We start from the raw sequence: 20,926 nt of genomic DNA on the forward strand, positions 1-20,926 counted from the left end.
ATTAACACATGCTAATGTAGATGTAGATGCTGGCATACAAACCAGTCAGAACAGAGTGCTGTGGTATAACTGTGGATTCAATTTAGGCAGCCGAGCTTCTAGATCCTTCCAGATGAAAAGACTGTTGATTACCTGATGTCCCAAAATGTCTCGATGGGGGAATCAGGATTCCACAGCTCTATGGTCTCTGGCTGGTGCAGAACTAACAGAGCCTGTAAACCAACAGGACAGGAGGGAAGTGAGGTAAATGAAGAACCAGTAGGAGTTTTACAGTAAAAAAAGAAAACAAATCAGCCCTTATATTGTGCTTCAAAATAGAAGGTATGCAAACGCATACGGAGAAAGCCAACACTTCATTTGAAACAAGCTTAAATTATAAAAAAAATAATAATAATTGTTTTACACATTTCATCATATTTTAGTTAGAAACCTACATGTTTTCTGATCTGTTCCTCTTCATTTTTTGTGAATACAAATAACCCTTCAGCCATGTTTACCCGAAGTCCTGATAAATGTATAGACATGTCCACGGACATAGCTCTAATTTCATACTCTATCACACTCAGCACTCCACTAGCAAGATAAATAATCTTTTCTTATTAAAAATACATTCCTTATTTCATTCTTTAAACTCTGCAAGAAGCAGAGGAAGTCAGGATTGAAAAGTCACAATAACTGCAGCTCAGTACTTTGTCTGTCTCATTTGAATGCAGTATCTTGCACTACTCGGTGTCTAGAGTTGTACTATGGTGTCTGAAAAGCCTAATAGTTTTCTTAATGTTCATAATATTACGAAACATATTTCTTGAACCAAAGAGAAAATTGATAATAAAAAACAAATCATCTACAAGACTAAATAGTACTCTTAACACTACAATGAGAAGGAACAGTCTGCATTCATCAAAGCAGTGGGTTTAGTCTCTGACCTCCATGGCTTCTTGTGAGAGCTGGGTGGTGTTGGTTAGAGGCACTAGCTGGACGAGACCAGTGATGAGCTCTGCTGTGCTACTCTGCATCTCTGGAGATTGCTTCACTGGATTCTTAAAGAGACAAGCACACAAAAACGCTTACAATCAAACTTCGATATATTAATTTTCAAAAACACTTTTGCCATTTCAGTTACAAAGAATACTTAAAAAAATCACTTTCAAGTCACTGAGCCATTACAGCAAGCATGTGGATAGGACTCACGTGCAACATGAGTTTGGGGTCTGCATGGATGAGTTTGACCAGAGCAAGAAGGAGGCACTTGTAACTTCGAGTGTCCAGGTCTGTGGCTTTCTCTTTGAATTTAAGGCTTGTGGTCTTCTTCCCTATAAAAGTCAGACTCTGTTGCAGAGAAGAAGACAACGGGCAGCACAAGGCTTAGATACCTGTTTTCAAGGTGCATTAGAGGATCCAGAGAACACTTTCACAAACACAAGAAATTATAGACTGGATGAATTTAGATCAACACATTAAGTTTCAGCATGGAAAAGGCCTGATAAATCATATCTACTAAAACTTTATTTACTTTCACTCAATCCTACAAACACAGTCCTGATTTCCTAGGAAGTAACTTAATCACTAAACATGAATTTATTCTTTCTTCCTGTGTGAGTTTCCTTTTTGTGAATTATTTATTCATGATAAAAATAATATTCCAAGAAAAATGAGGGTTACAAAACACCATAATTTAGAAGAAGAAACCATATGCGTAGTAGTAAAGAATGTTTTCTGATCTGATAAATGGGTCCAAGCCCACCTGTGGACATGAACCATGTCATCCCAAGGAGAACATCCAGACTCAGTTCAGATGAGACACGACCTATAGGCGTCATGCATGAATGTATTCTTATTTTTCTCTTATATGTGTTCTTAAAGGGCCTAAGAGCAGTAAGATCCTTTGTGGGATCCATGAAACGTGTGATAACAGCTAAATTCTAGGGATGCACCGAAATGAAAATTCTTAGCCGAAACCGAGAGAGAGGAACATGGGGCCGAAACAGAAACACCGAAAGACAATATTATGGCGATTATTAGTACCATTGCATTTATGGCTATGACTGTGTACTACCCTCACTAAAATCAAGGCATTGCAATTTCATAAATTAATATTAATGTTTCAAAGAATAAATCAATTACAAAATTATGAAAATATTTATTTAGCACATTCCAACAATGCTCAATATAAAATAAAATAAAATTCATAATTAAATGTTTAACTTGACTCCACTCATGTGTACATTAAATAATAATGGAGCAGAAGCTTTTGCAGCTGGAAATCTGCATTGATCCACTGTGCGGTTAGACTGAGCATATTTGTTTTTATTTTTATTAAGATAAATTGGTGCACTGCACCGTTAGAAAAATAGCGCTGTCCCTTTAAGAAAGACGGTAGTCTTAATTGAAGCTGTGCATGCTGTGGTTGTGTGCAGCTGAACGGGCATGTTACAATAAAAAGTGAAAAAACAAAACAAAAAGATGAACGTTTGTCTTGCTGTTCGTTTTGGAGGTAGAGCAGATAAATAATTAGACTAACATCTAAAACATTATTTTTTTCCCCAGTCGCATGCAATCTACCCACACTGCCTTCGCGATCTACCAGTCAATTGCGATTGACGTATTGGGCACCCCTGCCTTGGCATCATCACCGGTAAACTTTCTTGCTTGGATGTTTGGATTTCAGGTGATAAATTAAACCCCACATGGAGAAATTCTTTGCAGATGCACCCCTCTTGAAATTTCAGTATAACACGTTTTGAAAATTGCTATCAGTGGGTCTTTATATAATATTTATATAATACTTTATATATTGAAATACGTCCACATGGCAGACATGCCCGTGCTGGCTGTGGTTGTTGCTTGCATCATCACAACATCATGTTTCGGCAGTGTTGTTTTGGCCATAAATGTCTTTCTGTGGCCGAATATTCGGTGCATCCCTACCAAATTCCTACCTGAACTGGATGTAAATTGCATGCAAAACCCTTGCAAGGGCATCTGAATGTACTACTGGATGTACTATTAAATCAAGCACTGTTGAGTTCATCGGCAAAGGTGGGGCTGATTTAAATACTGTCAGGTCGTTCTTAATTTGTTCCTCGGGATTAAGCTGTCAAAAAGTGTAAAATATCTTCTAATATGTAGTGGAGTGAAGTGGACAGAAGCAGAGACATAACTATGGATAGCGAATTAGAGTAAAACACAGAGTTTGCTTACCCCATGTGACTGTGCCACATGAATCACATGACATCCCCAGGTAAAACTAATCCCATGCGATTGTAAAGTGACAATTCTCTCTTCATCAACTCATCTTTCACATATTTGAGAATGCTCAGGCATTTCTAGCTTGTCTACTTTAAAATTTCAATCGGCAACTAAAGTCAATTTGTAAAAACAACTGTGCTTTCTCAAAATATGGCTGTGCTAACATTAGTGGAGATGTGATTGTTTTCATATAGTACATTCACATTTTAATCAATAAACCCAACCAGGCTTGTAACACAGTGGCATAATTACAGATATTCTAAATCACTGTACTACTTAAGGAAACAGAAGTTTAGTTTAGTTACTACTGAGATAAATGAGGGACAATTAAGGTACTGTGCATTATAGCATGTCTCACCGGTGTCATGCGTAGTGGGGCATGGGTGCCTGCTCCTTGGATCACCCGGTTAAGGGTGTCTGCAAACATAAAGCGAAGTTCTCCAGAGTAGCAGTAGACTGCATCAATCTTAGGCCACCAGTCCAGATGTGACTGAAAATAGAGAACACAGGAAAATAAATGCCAAATCAAACAACACCTAAATCTGATCTTTCAACATAAATGTGTTAAGAAGCTTTATGGACTTACATTAGTGATTATTCTGTGCAAAGAGTTGACCAATACAAAGTGAAAGGTGGATGGGGAGGTGGAAGCCAAACAGATCTAGAAGACACAGCCAAAACACTCATAAGAATAAGTCAGAGCTATTGATGTTGTACACCTCCTCCAAAATAGGGTTACTATAAACAGCAAATGAATACCACTTCTTTTCCAGCCACCTTAAAATGCTGGTTGTTGTGAGGATTGATGCGGAAACAGGAAACAAAGCAGTCTATCATGAGCTCCATGTCAGCATTCTGACTGCCGGTCCCTCTCCAGAAAGGTTTGGCCGGGTTAAACAGCAGAGTCTAATGTGACAGAGAGTATCACAAGTCAGGTCTCAAAAAAGGTATTTATTAATGCATTGGAAAAATATTTTGACAGATTTTTTTCCCCAGGTAAAGTCATATTCCCCATGTACAATTTGTAAAGTGTTTACAGAGGAGGTTCCCAAATTAAGGTGTGTATACATGGTGCACATAAAAAAAAAAAGCAGGTGCTGCACAAATGACAAACAATTCGTTCATTTTCAGAGAATATTGTGAAGACTAAATCTTGAGCTTAAAATTAAGAAGAAATTCACATCCATGGAGATCCACACATAGCACCCAATCATTAACACCAACTGTAAGTTGGTTATTCTAAGGATACACATTACAATAACGTCAATAATGTCAAATTCAAAATGTGTGCAATAGTTATTGACAAGGAGGATTCAGAGTATTTTTTTATAATAATCTGCAATTTTGTGAGACAAAAGTTGCAAAAAAACATAAATGAGCATGACATGAATGAGTAGATGTAACTCTATATATGAGCATATAAAATATCTGATTGTGTAATGTACCGTTTGGGTTATTTAACAAAATGTCTGTGAAGGTTTTCCGTCATCCAGGTCTATCACAAAACTAAAGTTGAAATAAAGACAACTAGATTTATTGTTTCTCGAAGACATCTTAAAGGGGAACTACTGTTTTTTATAACCTGGACCTTATTTCTAGCATAAAATACGATCGTTTACTCACCCATATAACTTTTATGTCATTTGCACTCATTCAGGAAATAATTAGATCAGCGGGTTGACCTGCAGGTGCGCACGCCGCTCAGAGATGACAACATCCGATGATGATGATGATAACAGCTAAAGGTTAGATTATGCTTCCGCGTAGTGATCACGCAATGGTCACGCAATGGCCACGCAGTTGCTCGGACGCAGTCGTGAGACCGTGATGGTTCTGCGTGGGGTTTACGTGTCGAAATGCATGCCACACCGGTAGAGGGCGCTATGATTTTTTGTGACCGACCGACCGAGACTCTTGTGACTATCTCGCCTCGTTATTTACCTTCCGGCTTTTGCCGTAGTCACAGTGTACGATGGACACCGAGACAGAGAGACTGGCGTTGGAGCTCCAAATTATTCAAGCAGAGGAAGAAATACTTCTTTTGCAAATTAGGGCACGACAAAGGAGACAATTATGTTTATGAGTGGAAACCGGAAAAGCGGTCTCCAGCGGATGTAGTTAGCGGACCAATCACAGCCAATGCCGCTGCGGTGCTGCTGCGTTGCTGTTGCGTCGCCTCGACGGCGTCGAGGATTTTTGGGAGGTGCGCGTCTGGCCCTTGCGTAGGACGCACGGGGGTCCGCAAGGACGCAATAGGTCCGTAATAGGTCCGTACGCACGGACGCGCTGTGTCAACGCGGAAGCATAATTTGGGCTTTACTCCAGACTCAACAGGGAATAGCATTAGCGAATATTGGCAAAATGAACGAGTTTCGCGGCAGATAATGGTTTATTTAGAGGCTGCGTCTCTGTGCCGTCACTTTTTTTTGTCACCGCCACATTGGCAGGGGCAAAAAAAAGAGGAAAAAGGATGGCACCAGCTCAGATTTCAGGCCGTCAGAGTTTACTGCGCCCTTTAAACAGATTGACCAGTACAAGGCAAAACTCAACAGATTATCATTAACATTATTATTACCGTATCATGCCAAGGTGTGCTTTTTTCGAGCATTGAAACAGCCGGAGCGGACAATGTTCCTGACCTGCAGTATCCGGATATATATAACAACCTCATTAATTTTCCTTCGTCCTACTCCGGAGAGTCACTGAAAGCATACAAAAGCCTGGAGGAGTACAAATGCACGAAGTCAGGCTTCGTGATGCACATCCAGCTTTGGAGTTTGTCGGCTAAAAATAGTGTCGATTTTTGTGAGTAGTTTTAGTGCTGAATAAGCAACACCCCTTTGTATTCCACGTTATAAATATTAGCCAAACTTGCCTTTATGAAAAGAAACTGTTGGACATTGTGTTAAAAATATGCTAAATAAAGAAGACATTACACTTGGAAAACGCTGGATTCTGTAGATGATATAAAGTGATCGCTACACAAGCGAAATCTGTTTCTTGAGGGATCCCTACGCTACATTTTCTTGTGCCTGCTTCTGCCGTCTTGCGGGATCTTTGGGAATCCTATAAAACGATTTCCCCTTTGCTTGTCCCTGACCTCTAGCATCCTGGGGAACAACAGCTATCGACGATTTTTGGATGTAACTGGTACAAGAACAAGATAGTTAGTTGCTCGCAGTTGTAAACCGAATAGTGATTCAAAAACCGCACTTTCATGCTAATATGTTGGTGTTGTGATTGCAGGTGCAGGGTGACGTCAGCTACCAGAGCTCTATTGTCTATCTTTGTCAATATGTAAACAAATGCAACAGGGTTCCAACATTGTTGCTTGGACACCTAAAAAGAAGAGTCCAGTAACTGCTCAGACCTTGAGATCCATTACGATGGACTGGACCAATAGGAAGATGGTGGAGTGATCTTCCCAGTTGATGTAGGTCGAAGCTTTACAAAGCTTGACACATGCGATGGCAGCACTCTCCATCAGCTGCTTGCTGCCACCTTGTCCCGATAAAGCTTTCCGCAAACTGTCCAAAAAAAGTTTCTGGAAACAATAACAGGATGACAACAGTGTAATTGTGAATACTCTCTTTTTTAACACTTCAACTGTCAGTTGGTTTAAGGGTTGTGATTTTATGCCTCTGGAATTATAAAGATACTCACAAAGCTTGAGCGCTTATTTGGTCTTGTACATGTTCCTCTTAACAGACAAGTGTGCACATGTACCTGCGTCTTGTGCAGATTAATGACTCACCAGTAATTTATGTAATTTGGGAACAGCTGAAGTTGAATTAATTATGATGATGATGATCATCTTTATTTGTATATGAAGTGGGGAAATGAGATCTGATCCATTCTAATGCCAGGTGTGAAATTACCTACTTATGGCTGTGCACTTAGTAATTAGGGGTCCATGCAAATGAAGTTGCAGGATCCCTATTGATTTTGTTGAGATTTTTATTATAATAATGATTTCTCTTTTTCTGCGTAGCTAAAGTGTCTGCCCAGGACAAACTGCAAGGGCGAAAGGCATCAAACCTGGTAACTTGGTAGAAGTCCTAGCATGTCACTCTGCCAAGGTATCAATACACATGCCTACAGCTAGGTGGCACTATAATAAGCCAGTTTATGTTTCACCTCATATCTCGAGAACCGTGTGCCGTAGAAACAAAATTCTTTCTCCTTCTGATTCCTTACATTGCACTGGTTCTAATGGACATTTTTGGATTTTGGAAAAAATGCACTTCAAAGCAAAATCAACTCCTCCTAGCCCGTTTATCCAATTCTCACCAAACTTGGCATGTCTCATTTATGGATAAAGATAATGAAAAGTACTCCAAATAACTTTAGGAGGATTATTGATTACAAAGTTAATGCCTAATTAATTTCTATGGCGTGCAACAGTATAACTCTAAAGCTAACATTATGTGAAGTATATGCCCAAACTTAATCAAATTTCATATCATTGATAATAGCATGATTCTGTACAAGCACCCCAACTTTTGTGACCCTTGGTCTCTAGGGGCCTCTACAAAGGCAACATTTTAATATCTCAAATGCTGCAATATTCTGCTTCAACTTCATGAAATTTGGCATACACAATCTGTAACATATTGTGTAGACGCCCATCAAGTTGTGTGACATTACATCTACAGGGGGGACTACAGGAGACATGGAAACATTTCATATGACTTTAAGGCCTAGAACTTTTAAAGTATTCACCCAATCCTTATGAAACTTAGCAACTGTCACTATAATATGCTTGCGTACAATCATGCCAAGCGCTGTAGGGGGCGCTACAATGACTACATGTTTATATCTCACATACCACCACAGTAAACTGCTTGAAATTTGACAATAATAATCTGTGGATGACTTCTTACAAGCCCACCAAGTTTGGTGCAATACGGTCTATAGGGGGTGCTACCGGCAACTTATGCCTCTGCGTCCCGCTAGGGGATGACTTCGCCACAGCACGGACCCCTTTATGATCGCTTGCGATCATCTAGTTACTAATTGTAATTTTTAGAGTTTAGATGGGGCCTGACACTTAAGAGTGTGCAAGTGCAGTTGTGCTCAGATGCGCACATACGCATATATGAATGTGTGTCATGTACATACAAGCATGCATCTGCATGGCTGAGTTGTACTGAGTTGTACCATGGCCGAGTTGTACCATTCATGTGTATGTACATGTACATACACATGAATGGGAGTAACTAATGACTGTCTTGGAGACTTTTATTTATTAATGCAGTCACAGAATACACACAGGGTTTACATACGTACACACACGTCTGTGCACCTGCACACACACGTTTCTGTAGACGTGCTGACCACAAGCAAGTACATACAAATGTGTGGGACTTTTGCTATATAATTATATGATCGTTCTGTGTACTCTTTTACTTAGTGTAAAGTGTGTGTTCTTTCCTCCCACCTTGTTGGCCTTGCTGTCTTCTACTGTGTCTTTAGAGATTGTGTGTGTAATCTCTGGACAGAGGATGAGGAGTATGATCTGCAGTGGCCATACAGCTGCCTTCCTCTTGGCACTTTCTGCAAAGCTGTCTACTAGGTCAAACAACTTCTCAGCTGCTTCTGTATAAACACCAACACACAAGGATACACACATTTAATAACTACAAGCCGATAACCTATATCAATAACCTATTGAGAGGAACATAGATTTTACTTTACATCATTAGCATAGTTATGTTAATTACCACATGGACATGTGATATTAGATTTTACTGTCCATACAAAGAATTTGAACAGAACAATTATTTTCCTCTTCTTCAGTAGACTATGTTCTCTTTAAAAGTCTCAGTTTTTTTTAAAATTAGTTTAAATCGGTATAAAAAAAGAGTGATGGAGTTGTCTGTGACTCCTCAAAGTTTCAGTCTTCAGCATGTGAAAATCAGAGAGAAATCAGCTGACTGACTCAGTCAGATGAGAATATTTCACTGTTCCAACCACCAGAAGGTCTTTGGTAACTTTAGCTATATGCTTAGGATGGTTGATATGCTGAAGGATGAAATGTGGTCCACTGAGTTTGGAATCATTTGTCTAAATTTAAGCACACAAAATGCTCCTTTGTACACTCTGCATTCATTCTGTTGATTTCATTAGCACTGAAATCATCGATAAGTCAACTGAGTAATTTAATATGAGTAAGTGAATATACAACAAATTTGGGCACAAAATGCACACCATTGTTTAATCATGGTAACTTTGTACAACTGGAGTCTGTAGAAACTTAAACTATTTGGAAACATGAATGTGATGAAATCAAAAATGGAAAGAAAGTGATATTTGAAGATCGCCTGATTCGTCTTCAGATTAACAAAACAAATCCAACTCTGAATATTTTTAATTGATTCATACCTGCCATATCTGCCTGTGGTCGCTGGTACAGCATGGTGAACTCATCTGGATAATTCTCTACCCAGTTCCAAAATGCCTGTAACGTAAAAATAGTTTAACACATTAGTTACTCATCAGTATTGGGCAAAGAAAATTATTGCAAGAGTACATGACTACACAAAACCCAATGTCAAGTATTAGTTTGGGAAAGAACAGGCAAAACAGAACAACACAACAGGCTGTGAGAACAAGTACCTTCTCTAAACTGTTGATGACTGCTAGTTGGGCAGGCTTCTTTAGAGCTCTGAACTTTAGTACAGTTTCTGAAAGAAAACAAACCGCATTACTGAAAACACATCACAATTAACATAAAAATAACAAACATTAGTTCAAGATAAGGATTTCTTTGTATGAAGAACTCAAGATCCAATTCTTTATCCGTTGTTGTTATACGTTACAACTTTTAATGTAAAACTCCAAGAGCATTAGAACTGTACCTTGCAGCAGTCTCTTCAGCTTGGAGCAGTCCACATTGATGTACTGCATCAGCTCTATGTCATGAACATCCACATTGTCCTCTGGGCACACGGTCAGCTCCTGTAGCCTGAAGAGAGACACAAATGTATATTCAGCTGCTTTGAATGTGATCAGACAAGTCAAGACGGGTAGTAATCTTTCCTTGCCTTCATCTGGAGGTGTTATTCTGAGCATTCAATGACATAGTGCCCCTTAAAAGTATATAAACCCCTCAGAATTTTCTACATTTCGGCATAAAAATTACTCAAAACATCAGTGGATTTTTACAAAAGTCCTGAAAGTAGACAAAGAGAACCCAGTGAAACAACTTATGTGGTTGGGCTTGTAATCTTACTGCATGGCCCGGTTTCTCTTAAGATTCAGCTGATGGACATGTGTTGTGAAGATCAGACTGCGACAAATCCCAGATTTTCTTTATTTTTTTTTTAAACAAAACGAGGGTCTGAACCAAACCCAAGTTTTATTACGCTGATTGAAAGCACAAAACAGACCTTGAAATCAGCTTGTAATGCTTGAGGTTTACAGATATGCAATATTAGTTAATTTGACAGAATAAATAAATACACAAGTATAATATTTCTGTTCCATTGTTTGATTGGGTTTTACTTGGGTCTACTTTCATCAACATCAGTTTTGAGTTGTTTTTATGCAGGAATGTAGAAATTATGTCCTGTCCAGGGTGTACCCCGCCTCTCGCCCAATGACAGCTGGGATAGGCTCCAGCCCCCCTGCAGCCCTTCACAGGACAAACGGTTGCAGAAGATGAATGAATGAATGAATGAACGAACGAACAATCAAACGTAGAAATTATTTAGAGGAGGCCTTTATTTTCACAAAAGGTATACACAAATGCTGAACACAATGGGGACTAGACAAGATTAGCCAACAAAAAGTTAAACTTGTGGATGAGTAACAAAAGTTGCCGCAGTGTACAGTCTTAGTCGGATACCAGAATGACAAACAAGCAGGGAGAGGGGCAGGAACACAGGCGGTGAAGCATCTAGCAAAGAAAACAAACTGACAGGCACATAAGGAGAGACAAGGCTATATATGCACACAAGGGCTGATAGGGAAAGAAAGACGACCACAAATACACAAGAAATGTGACACTTTCAAAACAAAACGGGAAACAAAACTAGAATAAAAAGAAAAAAATCCAACCCAAAACCACGGCCACCAAAGTGTTCCCACTCAGTTCGGACCTGGCATTACACAGACTGAACAAATGCACCACAGCATATATCAATACCAGGCGTTCGACTAGCAGAAACCCCATGACGCCAAATACACTGTTTAATGTTCTTGGCGTCTTGGCATCTTTGACCTTAACAAGGACGGTCAAGATGTTACATTAATAACTAAAATTCCTTTCAACATCAGTATTTATATAACTTTACTTTTACTTTAAAGATTCTCTCGGCCAAGTATACTTGTGTATACAAGGAATTTGGTCTCTGCATTTATCCCATCCGTGAATTAGTGAACACAAAGCACACAGTGAGGTGAAGCACACACTAACCCGGAGCAGTGAGCTGCCATGCTACAGCGGCACTCGGGGAGCAGTGAGGGGTTAGGTGCCTTGCTCAAGGGCACTTCAGCCGCTTTCTACCGGTCGGGGGTTCGAGCCGGCAACCCTCCGGTCACAAGAACAAAGCGCTAACCAGTAGGCCACGGCTGCCCTTAACATGGGTTTAACGCATGCGCGTTCAAACTGTAAGAAATTTAGGAGTTTTTTTTGACAGTTCCTTGAAATTTGACAAACAAACTGACAATGTTGTGAAGACAAGCTTTTTTCAACTACGACTTCAGGCCAAACTTTTTTGAGCCGTCACAACCTTGAGAGTGCAAAATGTAGCTGCCTGTCTTTTAACTAGCACAAAGAGAAGAGAGCACATCACTCCTGTCCTTTACTCCCTCCACTGGCTTCCAGTTCATTTTAGAATTGATTTGAAACTTTTAATATTTGTTTTTAAAGCCCTTAACGGCCTCACCCCATCTTATTTGTCTGAGATGTTAACCGTTCGTAAGTGTGGTAGGGCTTTGAGGTCATCTAATCAACTCTTGTTGGAATTGCCCCACTGGGGTGACCAAGCCTTTTCAGACCTGGGTCTTTTCAAATCAAAACTTAAAACTTATTTATTTAGAATGGCTTTTAATACCCGGGAGTGTGGTGACACTTTTATTTTACTTTTTATCCTCTTATTTATTGTTTTTATTTTTTTCACTTTTACTCATGTACATGTTTTCTGGTGTGTTGTTTGATCTCTTGTAAAGCACTTTGGTTCACCTGTGGGTTGTTGTAAAGTGCTATATAAATAAAGTACATCAGCCCTACACTGTAATTTGGGAAATCAGGAAGTGACAATATGCCCAAACTCTGAAAAACTACGAAAGAAGGAGAAAAGAACGAGCACAAACAAACAAGCAGAAATTTTGTTTTTCTAGCGTAAAAACACAGCACATCAAGCATGGTGGCAGCACCATCATGGACGTTTTTCTTCAGCTGGAACTAGAACTGCTACTTTAGTGAAGGTAGAGGGAACCATGAACAGCTCCATGTACCATTTAGTTTTGGCACAGAACCTTCCGTCATCTGCTAGAAAGCTGAAAATAACAAGAACTTTCACCTTTTAGGACAATAGTTAACCAAAGCACAAATCCAAATCTTCAGCAACAAACATTTCATGTTTCAGAATGGCTCAGACAGAGTCCAGGCCTGAATCCTACATGACAATGGAAAGGAGATGCACCCACAATTTGACAAATCGGGAACATTTCTGTAAAGAAGTGAAGGCAAACATTCCCAATTGAGTACTAAAATAAAATTAGAGGGTGCTTAAATTAAGTGTTAGTTCAGGGTTATTTATATATTGTTATATTTTTACACTAAAGGTGTATACTATACTGAGAAGTATACTGAAAAAAAAAATCACAGTAAGTGGTTATTTTTTGTTCGTTTCAATAAACACACGCACGCACGCACGCACATATATATACATATATGTGTGTGTGTGTGTGTGTGTGTGTATATATATATTAAATAATAATGGAGCAGAAGCTTTTTGCAGCTGGAAATCAGCATCGATCCACTGTGCGGTTAGACTGAGCATATTTGTTTTTATATTTATTAGGAAAACTGGTGCACTGCACCTTTAGAAATATAGCGCTGTCCCTTTAAGAAAGACGGTAGTCTTAATTAGGGATGCATGATAACTTTTTTAAAAAAAAACGATACCGATAACGATAACCGATATAACATATGTACCAATGGGTACAAGTGCAGGTGTCGTCCTCACCTGTCACCTTTTTTAGCCGCGCTGGCGTCCTCATACGCCTTCAAAACCCCATCGAATCGATGGCTATGTTTCAAATGACTTTTCATGTTCGAGGTATTAAAGATGGTGCTGATTTTTCCACCTTGTGGCACTTTCTTTCCAAATTTATTTATAAATGTAATACATTTAGAGGAGGTCACGTGACCGGCAAGCGCAATGGTCGGAAGACTCTAGAGCTCTCGTTCGGTATCCCCATTTTTACTGTTAATTTGATCTCTAAGTCCTCGGCGGTGTTATATTTGGTAGTGAGAGCCATATAAGATGTCAAGCCAACAGAAATTGTTTAACTCGCCGACCAAAATCCCCCCGGCTAAGCGTAAGCAACAGGATGCTAACAGCTCGGCAGCTACCGAGGTTAGCATGGAAGCGGCTATCTCATTAGCCCTAGCCAAACAGCGCGACCAGTTGGAAATGGTTGTCACTCGTGCTATTAACAAGGCAGTGGGGAGTGTGGACGACTCTGTCAAGAAACTTCAGAAAGACTTAGACGCTCATATGGATGTTGTTCGGGGCTTGGTGACTAAAGTTGAGAGGGTCCAAACAGATACGCGGACCATGAAACGCCAGATATTAGACAACACCACCGGCCTCGAGAAGTTTCAACAGAAGCTCGCGCTGTTAGAGGACCACAACCGGAGAAACAACGTTCGGATCACAGGAATCACTGCAGGTCGAGAGGGTGACAACGCAACCAGTTTTCTCCAAGAAATGCTTCCCAAGTGGATACCCTCGCTCGGTAACAGAGTTGTTGAGATAGAGAGAGCTCATCGTATTTACAGCCCGCATGTGAAGGGGAGCATCCCGCAAACCATGATACTGAAGCTGCTTCGGCACGGAGACCGCAACGCTATACTGAACGGTGCCCGGGAGATGTCCAAGACTGCCCCCATACAAGATGCTGGCAAGTCGCTGCGTTTCTATGCTGACTACAGTGCCCATACTAGTCAGCGGCGGAAATCATTTGTGGGTGTACAGAAGTATCTACGCGAGAAGGGCATCCCATCCTTCATGATCTATCCTGCCACTCTGAAGATCACCCTGGGCGGCGAACAACGCAGCTTTACTACTCCGGAGGAAGCAGAGGAGTTTCTACGGAGGTCTCGGCATGGGGTCTCGACAACGCGCGCGGCAGCCCATCAACACGGGGAAGTGATGGAGCAGGAGTGTTCCGGCACTTGAAGATAAGGCGAGGAGTTTTTCATGACCCGGATTTCACCGTAAGATCTGTCCTGGTTACAATGGACATCTATCTGTCCCATACTAATTGTGACATTGAGGGCTATTGGTCCCCTCCCAGGTTATACTACTAGTTACTGTTTCTAAGAGAGAATATGGACCCTGTCACACAGTTATGTTCATGTTTCAGAGGGTCAATTTCAGTTATTTTTCATGTAGCCTGGGTCTGTCAATAGTGGGCCTCACATTTTTGTTTCAACTGCTTATATTCCTGCCAGGTCAGTTATGTTTGTAAGTGGGATACAACCGAGTTTTGGAGTCTCAATGAGCTGCGTTATGCAGTGGTCAAGTTACACAGAAACACGGGTTTTGGGGTATGGGTATGGCAGCAATGGGGTGGGTGTGGGTCTCCTACTGGACCATATGCTTGGATACTTGGTTTACAGTAAGTTGTATAACTGGAATATAACTACAGTGATTTTTGATAATGGTTAAACTGACTATTCTGAGTCTAAATGTCCGGGGCTTAAATGTCAATATCAAGAGGGTTAAATGTCAGGAATTGATGCGTCGAGCAAATGCAGACATAGTACTAATTCAGGAATCCCACTTAAAACAAGGAGATGTCCAAAGGATGCAAAATAAACAATATATGGTGATATCCTCCTCCAGCAGTGGGTCTAGCTCAAAAGGAGTAATGATTATGTTTAAGAGGAATTTACCCGTGAAAATTGAAGGGACTAGTAACGATAAATGTGGGCGAGTAGCATATGTGTGCACATCAATTTACAATACGAAGGTTGCATTTGTATCGGTGTATGCACCAGCAGTCTTTGAAGATAATTTCTATCCTGACCTCACAGAGGAATTACTGAAACTCACAGAATATGAAATAGTTCTAGGAGGTGACATGAATGCGGTCTGTAACCTTGATTTAGACAGATCTACAAGCTCATTTACACACAGTCAGCAATCAGCCTCTACGGCTCTGAATACAATGATAAACAACTTGAACTTTTTTGATGTTTGGCGATTTCAAAACCCCGGTAGTCAAGATTACACTTGTTTCTCTGCATATCATAAAACATTTTCAAGGATTGATTATTTTCTACTGTCACGTAGTTTGAAGGATTGTGTAACACCTGTTAAATTTCTCCCAGCCACACTGGCTGATCACAACCCATTAGTTCTCAGTATTGATCTCAGTTTCAAATCCAAAAAATCTCAGAGATGGCGTTTCAACACCTCTCTTTTAAATGACACTGCATTTGTCTCTGAATTTAGAACTAAACTGTCCACATTTCTCCAAGACAATATGGGCTCCGTTGATGATGCTAGGTTAGTGTGGATGGCGACAAAGGGTTTTATCCGGGATTTTACAACGTCATACGCATCACATGTGAAAAAGCTTAGGAATCTTAAGATTAAGGAGTTGGAGGAGAAATGTTTATGCCTGGAGAGGGCTCTAAAGCAAAACTATTCTGACACAATTAATGACGAGTTACAGGTCGTTAGACAAGAGCTGAATGATTTATTACGCAAACGAGCGGAATTCATTATACATAGAACTAGGCAAAATTATTATTGCAACGGAAGTAAGCCCAGCAGGCTCTTGGCCCTAAAATTAAAACAGTGTGAATCAAAAGCGTCCATCGATTCAATACACCACCCTACTAAAGGCCTGGTTTCTAATCCAGCAGAGATAAATAACACCTTTCAGGCATATTACAAGGATTTATATACGTCGTCTGATAGCTTTGACCCAGAAGTGTGTAATAATTTTCTGGAAGGGTTGGATCTGCCCACCCTACAGGGAGAAGAGGCAGCAGACCTGGGCCGCCTGATACCTTTGCAGGAATTAAAAGTTGCACTGAGTAAAATGTTAAGAGGGAAATCTCCAGGCCCTGATGGGATTCCGCCTGAAGTGCTCTTGCATTTCTGGGACCTCCTCGGACCGGTTCTTCTGGACTCCATCCAGACTGCTTTAGAAAAAGGTGCCTTTCATGAACACACCAATGTAGCTTTAATCTCATTGTTACCAAAGAAGGGCAAGGACCCATTACAATGCTCTAACTACAGACCTGTATCTCTGATAAATTCGGATCTAAAAATTTACTCCAAATTGCTGGCACTACGCCTGGAGCGCTATATGGATAAACTAATTCACATCGACCAAACTGGGTTCATGAAGGGCTGTCTTGCTGCGGATAACATTAGGCGTTTAATGCATATAATAGAAGAATCTAAACAGCTTCAGGCACCGTGTGCTATTCTGTCACTTGATGCTGCCAAAGCTTTTGACAGGGTCGAGTGGCAGTATTTGTGGGCAGTACTGCGAAAATTTCAACTAGGTGAAGCTTTTATTAAGATGATACAAATTCTGTATGCAAACCCCTCGGCTATGGTCAACACAAACGGATTGAACTCCAGACCCTTTCCTATTTTCCGCGGTACGAGACAGGGCTGCGGCCTCTCCCCGAGCCTGTTCATTCTATCCCTCGAACCGTTTACGCAGCACCTTCGGCAAAATTCGGTCATGTCCCCTATCCAAATCAGACAGACTTCTCATACCCTGTCGGCCTTTGCGGACGACGTCCTTATTTATATGACAGACATAGAAAACTCTATTAACTCTTTATTAGTGGCTTTTGAGGATTTCAAACAGCAGTCAGGATTTATGATCAATTGGACAAAATCAGCTCTGATGTTGCTAAATGAAGCTGCTAAGAAAGTCAAAATATCAAGCCGGATTCCTATAGTAACTCAAATTACATACTTGGGTATACAGATACACCCCTCCATCCAGAAAATAGTGAAGAGCAACTATGAAAGAATTCTTAAGGAAGTTGAACGTGATCTTGCTAACTGGACCAGGCTACCTGCCTCATTGCAGACGCGTATATCTGTAGTTAAAATGAATATCTTGTCTCGTGTTAATTTCTTGAGTATGATGATTCCACTCTCTCCCTCTCCAGACTACTGGGTTAAAATTGATAAATTGTTACGTGGATATATTTGGAATAATGGCCATCCAAAACTTAAGCTTTCTGTTCTACAGAGACCCAAAGATCAGGGCGGGCTCGCCCTCCCAAATTTCAAAGTATACCACCAATCCTTCCAGCTACGTCCTGTCATGGCTTGGCTTGACGGTCGCTCATGTGTCTCATGGAAATCTTTAGAGAAAAACCTAGTTCACCCGAGGAGATTGGAGGACATTTTATTTTCTGGCATAACAGATAAATACTGTAGGCTGCACTATGGCCCCATTATTGCCAACACAATAAAAAATTTTAGGATAGTTGAGAGAGAACTGAAGGGGAACTTAAAGTGGCACAGTGATGCCCCTCTGTGGCACAACGTGAATGTACAGATTGGAAATAAGCCACTGGACTTTAAACCATGGTCTTTGAAAGGTATTAATGTTGTCGGGGACCTGTATGATAGAAATGGTATGCTTAGCTATCAGGATTTGAAGGACCGCTTTGATCTGCAGGACTCTTCTTTTTTTTATTATTTACAAATAAGATCGGCACTTAAGGCACATGGTGTGCCACTGAGGGCTAAACTTCCCATACATCCTCTGATAAATTGGATAAATTCCCTTCCCTGCAGGGGCTTTGTTTCGAAAGTCTACTCCAAACTATCCGGACAGCAAGAGACTCTACTGATGATCAGAGCATGGCTGAGAGACTTTGGTCAGAAGGATGACGACATTTCCTGGAACAATGTATGGGAGAACATTTTTCAAGCTTCCAAAAATCCAAATCACCAACTCATTCACTTCAAAGTGTGTCACAGACTCTATTATACACCTGTCACTAGGTTTCGCATGAAACTGATACCAAGTCCAAGCTGTACCATGTGCCAACTTAACGCAATAGGATGTTATAAACACATGATGTGGGAATGTCCCTCTGTTCAGGCCTTTTGGGGCCGGGTGTCCAAAGTCTTGTCTGAATTACTAGGTACTACTATAACATGCAATCCAATCTTACTTCTCCTTAATGATGATTCTCAAATACATATAAGTGAGAAACAACGTAAACTATTGCTGAGCGGCCTCACAGCTGCTAAAAAAATCCTAGTGCAAAGATGGCTACCACCTCATGATCTTAGTACTAGGAAATGGTTGATTTATTTTCACGATATAGTGTTACTTGAGTTGTCTACGGCACGGATTAATAATGCTAAAGCCTCCACTTTGGAGATGTGGTTAGGTGCAGCTACACAGATAAAGGATAAACTTCTTGGGTTGTGAACAAGAGGGACACCACTTACTACAATGTATTGTTGACACTTGATGATGTTTGAATCGTCCAGGGGAGACCGGGGAGGGAGGGATGCTGCCAGGGGGGTGGGAGGTGGGAGGGGGGTATTATGTCTCAAAAAAAAAGAAAAAAATGTACGGATGTTGCTGTATTCGCTATGCTTCAATAAAAAAAGTTCTTCACAAAAAAATGTAATACATTTATTACAAACAGCCAGAGAAATGTCATCCTCGGAAACTTTGAAAAAGTCCCACACCACCGCCGCCGCCATGTTGTTTACAAACGTATGCACGTCGTGCTGGATTCAAGTGCTGACGGAAGTTCCCTGTTCCTGGTTTGAGAGTTGTTTTTACCATAGACATATATACATAGACGCCTCATTGAGCGGGTATGCCCGTTGTTGCGATACATCAACGTCGCCGCCATATTGGAGGAGGCAGCTCTGTCCCGCGAACCAATACGAGTCAATGGAGTGAACTTTATTAAGCGTCTTCTACAAAGTGCAGTAAGTTAATGCCTCTCATTTACACATTCACACACGAATGTATATATTCAGGGAACCGATAGGAACCAAAAACAACATCTGTAACATTAACTACTCAGAATGTTACAGATGTTGTTTTTGGTTCCTATCGGTTTCCTGAATATATACGTTAATGTGTGAATGTGTAAATGCTTATAGTAGTTTGTAGAAGACGCTTTATAAAGTTCATTCCATTGACTCGTATTGGTTCGCGGGACAGAGCTGCCTCCTCCAATATGGCGCCGACGTTGACGTGACGACGTCCAGCGCTCAATGAGGCATCTATGTATATATGTCTATGGTTTTTCCGACCTTTTATGTTTCTGTGGTTTATGTGTAACATCCTGGGTAATGGCAGCTACTACCAAAATCATGACCGAGTTAGCAAGTTGTTTTCCGACATGAGGGAGTATTTTAATGATTTTTTCAGCTAGAATGTTGTTTTTCCGATTATACCAATGCCACTTGAACGCAGCATTCACTTCAGGCCGTTCAGCTCTCACGTGGGTGTTGGAGCAATTGATTAAAACAACCACTCACACTGCAGTACTGAAAAAAAAATATTATATATTATCGGGGCCATTCGTTATCGGAATGACGTCATAATTTCCAGATATTATCGGACCGATAATTATCGTGCACCCCTAGTCTTAACTGAAGCTGTGCACGCTGTGGATGTGTGCCACTGAAAGGGCATGTCGCAATAAAAAGTGACCACTATTTCAAGGACAATTAGGAAGAAAACAAATAAAAAGCTTTTATGTAACTCAAATATTACATATTTTTTGCACAAATAGGCCTATTTTATTATTATTATTTTTTTTTATTATTCCATTCCGTTTGTCCCCCCCTATCGGCGGGCGTGCCACTGACGGCAAAGCCGCGGCAGACTCGCTGCTTGGCCCGGTGCTTCTGCCGTGGTGATTGTGTTGTCTCGTGTTTGTGACTGTAAGCTGTGCGCGCGTCTGGGCGAGACAGAACTTTAGCTTGTTGTTTGTTTTGAAGCAAATTTCTATCGAAGCGGAGCTGTCTTCATGGAGTTCGTTCTTGCCGGCAGAAACACACGAACAGCCAATCAGCTAATAGACGGGCGGACCCAGCGTGCAGAAACAACCTATCATATCCCCGGACGTCACCAGTAACAGGCAAACAGCCAATCATTCAGCAGCTGTATAGTTGCAGTAGTTGCCATGTGGGTTTGTTTACAAGGGAGTAGCATGCGTTGAGAAGCCGGGAGGAGAGTAGAGCTGGCCGCTATGTAGCGGAAACTGGCACCGGTATATAGTAATCCACAGTAGTACCGTCGTGTAGAATTTCTAGTACAGTAGGAACGTTACGATTTGGCACCGCGGAGTACCGTGTATACCGTGGGTATCGTGTATATAATATATAATATTTATATTATACTTTATATATTGAAATATGTACATACTCCAGACATGCCCGTGCTGGCTGCGGTTGTTGCTTGCATCATC

The 20,926-nt window shown here is 40.7% G+C and overlaps 1 protein-coding gene across 5 annotated transcripts in view; it reads right to left on the reverse strand.

The window, feature by feature from the left end:
- nf1a (neurofibromin 1a) overlaps positions 1–20,926 on the reverse strand; it is a 133,759-nt gene that overhangs the window by 95,181 nt on the left and 17,652 nt on the right. For all 5 annotated transcript variants that reach the window (XM_084558070.1, XM_084558068.1, XM_084558069.1 and 2 more), the window contains exons 5-15: positions 10,110–10,216; positions 9,868–9,935; positions 9,634–9,709; positions 8,690–8,847; positions 6,620–6,793; positions 4,027–4,155; positions 3,836–3,910; positions 3,608–3,739; positions 1,192–1,329; positions 927–1,040; positions 133–212 (exon numbers count right to left, since the gene is read on the reverse strand). In XM_084558070.1, the coding sequence (XP_084414196.1) occupies positions 133–212; positions 927–1,040; positions 1,192–1,329; positions 3,608–3,739; positions 3,836–3,910; positions 4,027–4,155; positions 6,620–6,793; positions 8,690–8,847; positions 9,634–9,709; positions 9,868–9,935; positions 10,110–10,216 (1,251 nt within the window). The remainder of the gene's footprint in view (positions 1–132; positions 213–926; positions 1,041–1,191; positions 1,330–3,607; positions 3,740–3,835; positions 3,911–4,026; positions 4,156–6,619; positions 6,794–8,689; positions 8,848–9,633; positions 9,710–9,867; positions 9,936–10,109; positions 10,217–20,926) is intronic.

The sequence above is a fragment of the Chelon labrosus genome (assembly GCF_963514085.1).
Source record: "Chelon labrosus genome assembly, chromosome: 13".
Classification (NCBI taxonomy): domain Eukaryota; kingdom Metazoa; phylum Chordata; class Actinopteri; order Mugiliformes; family Mugilidae; genus Chelon; species Chelon labrosus.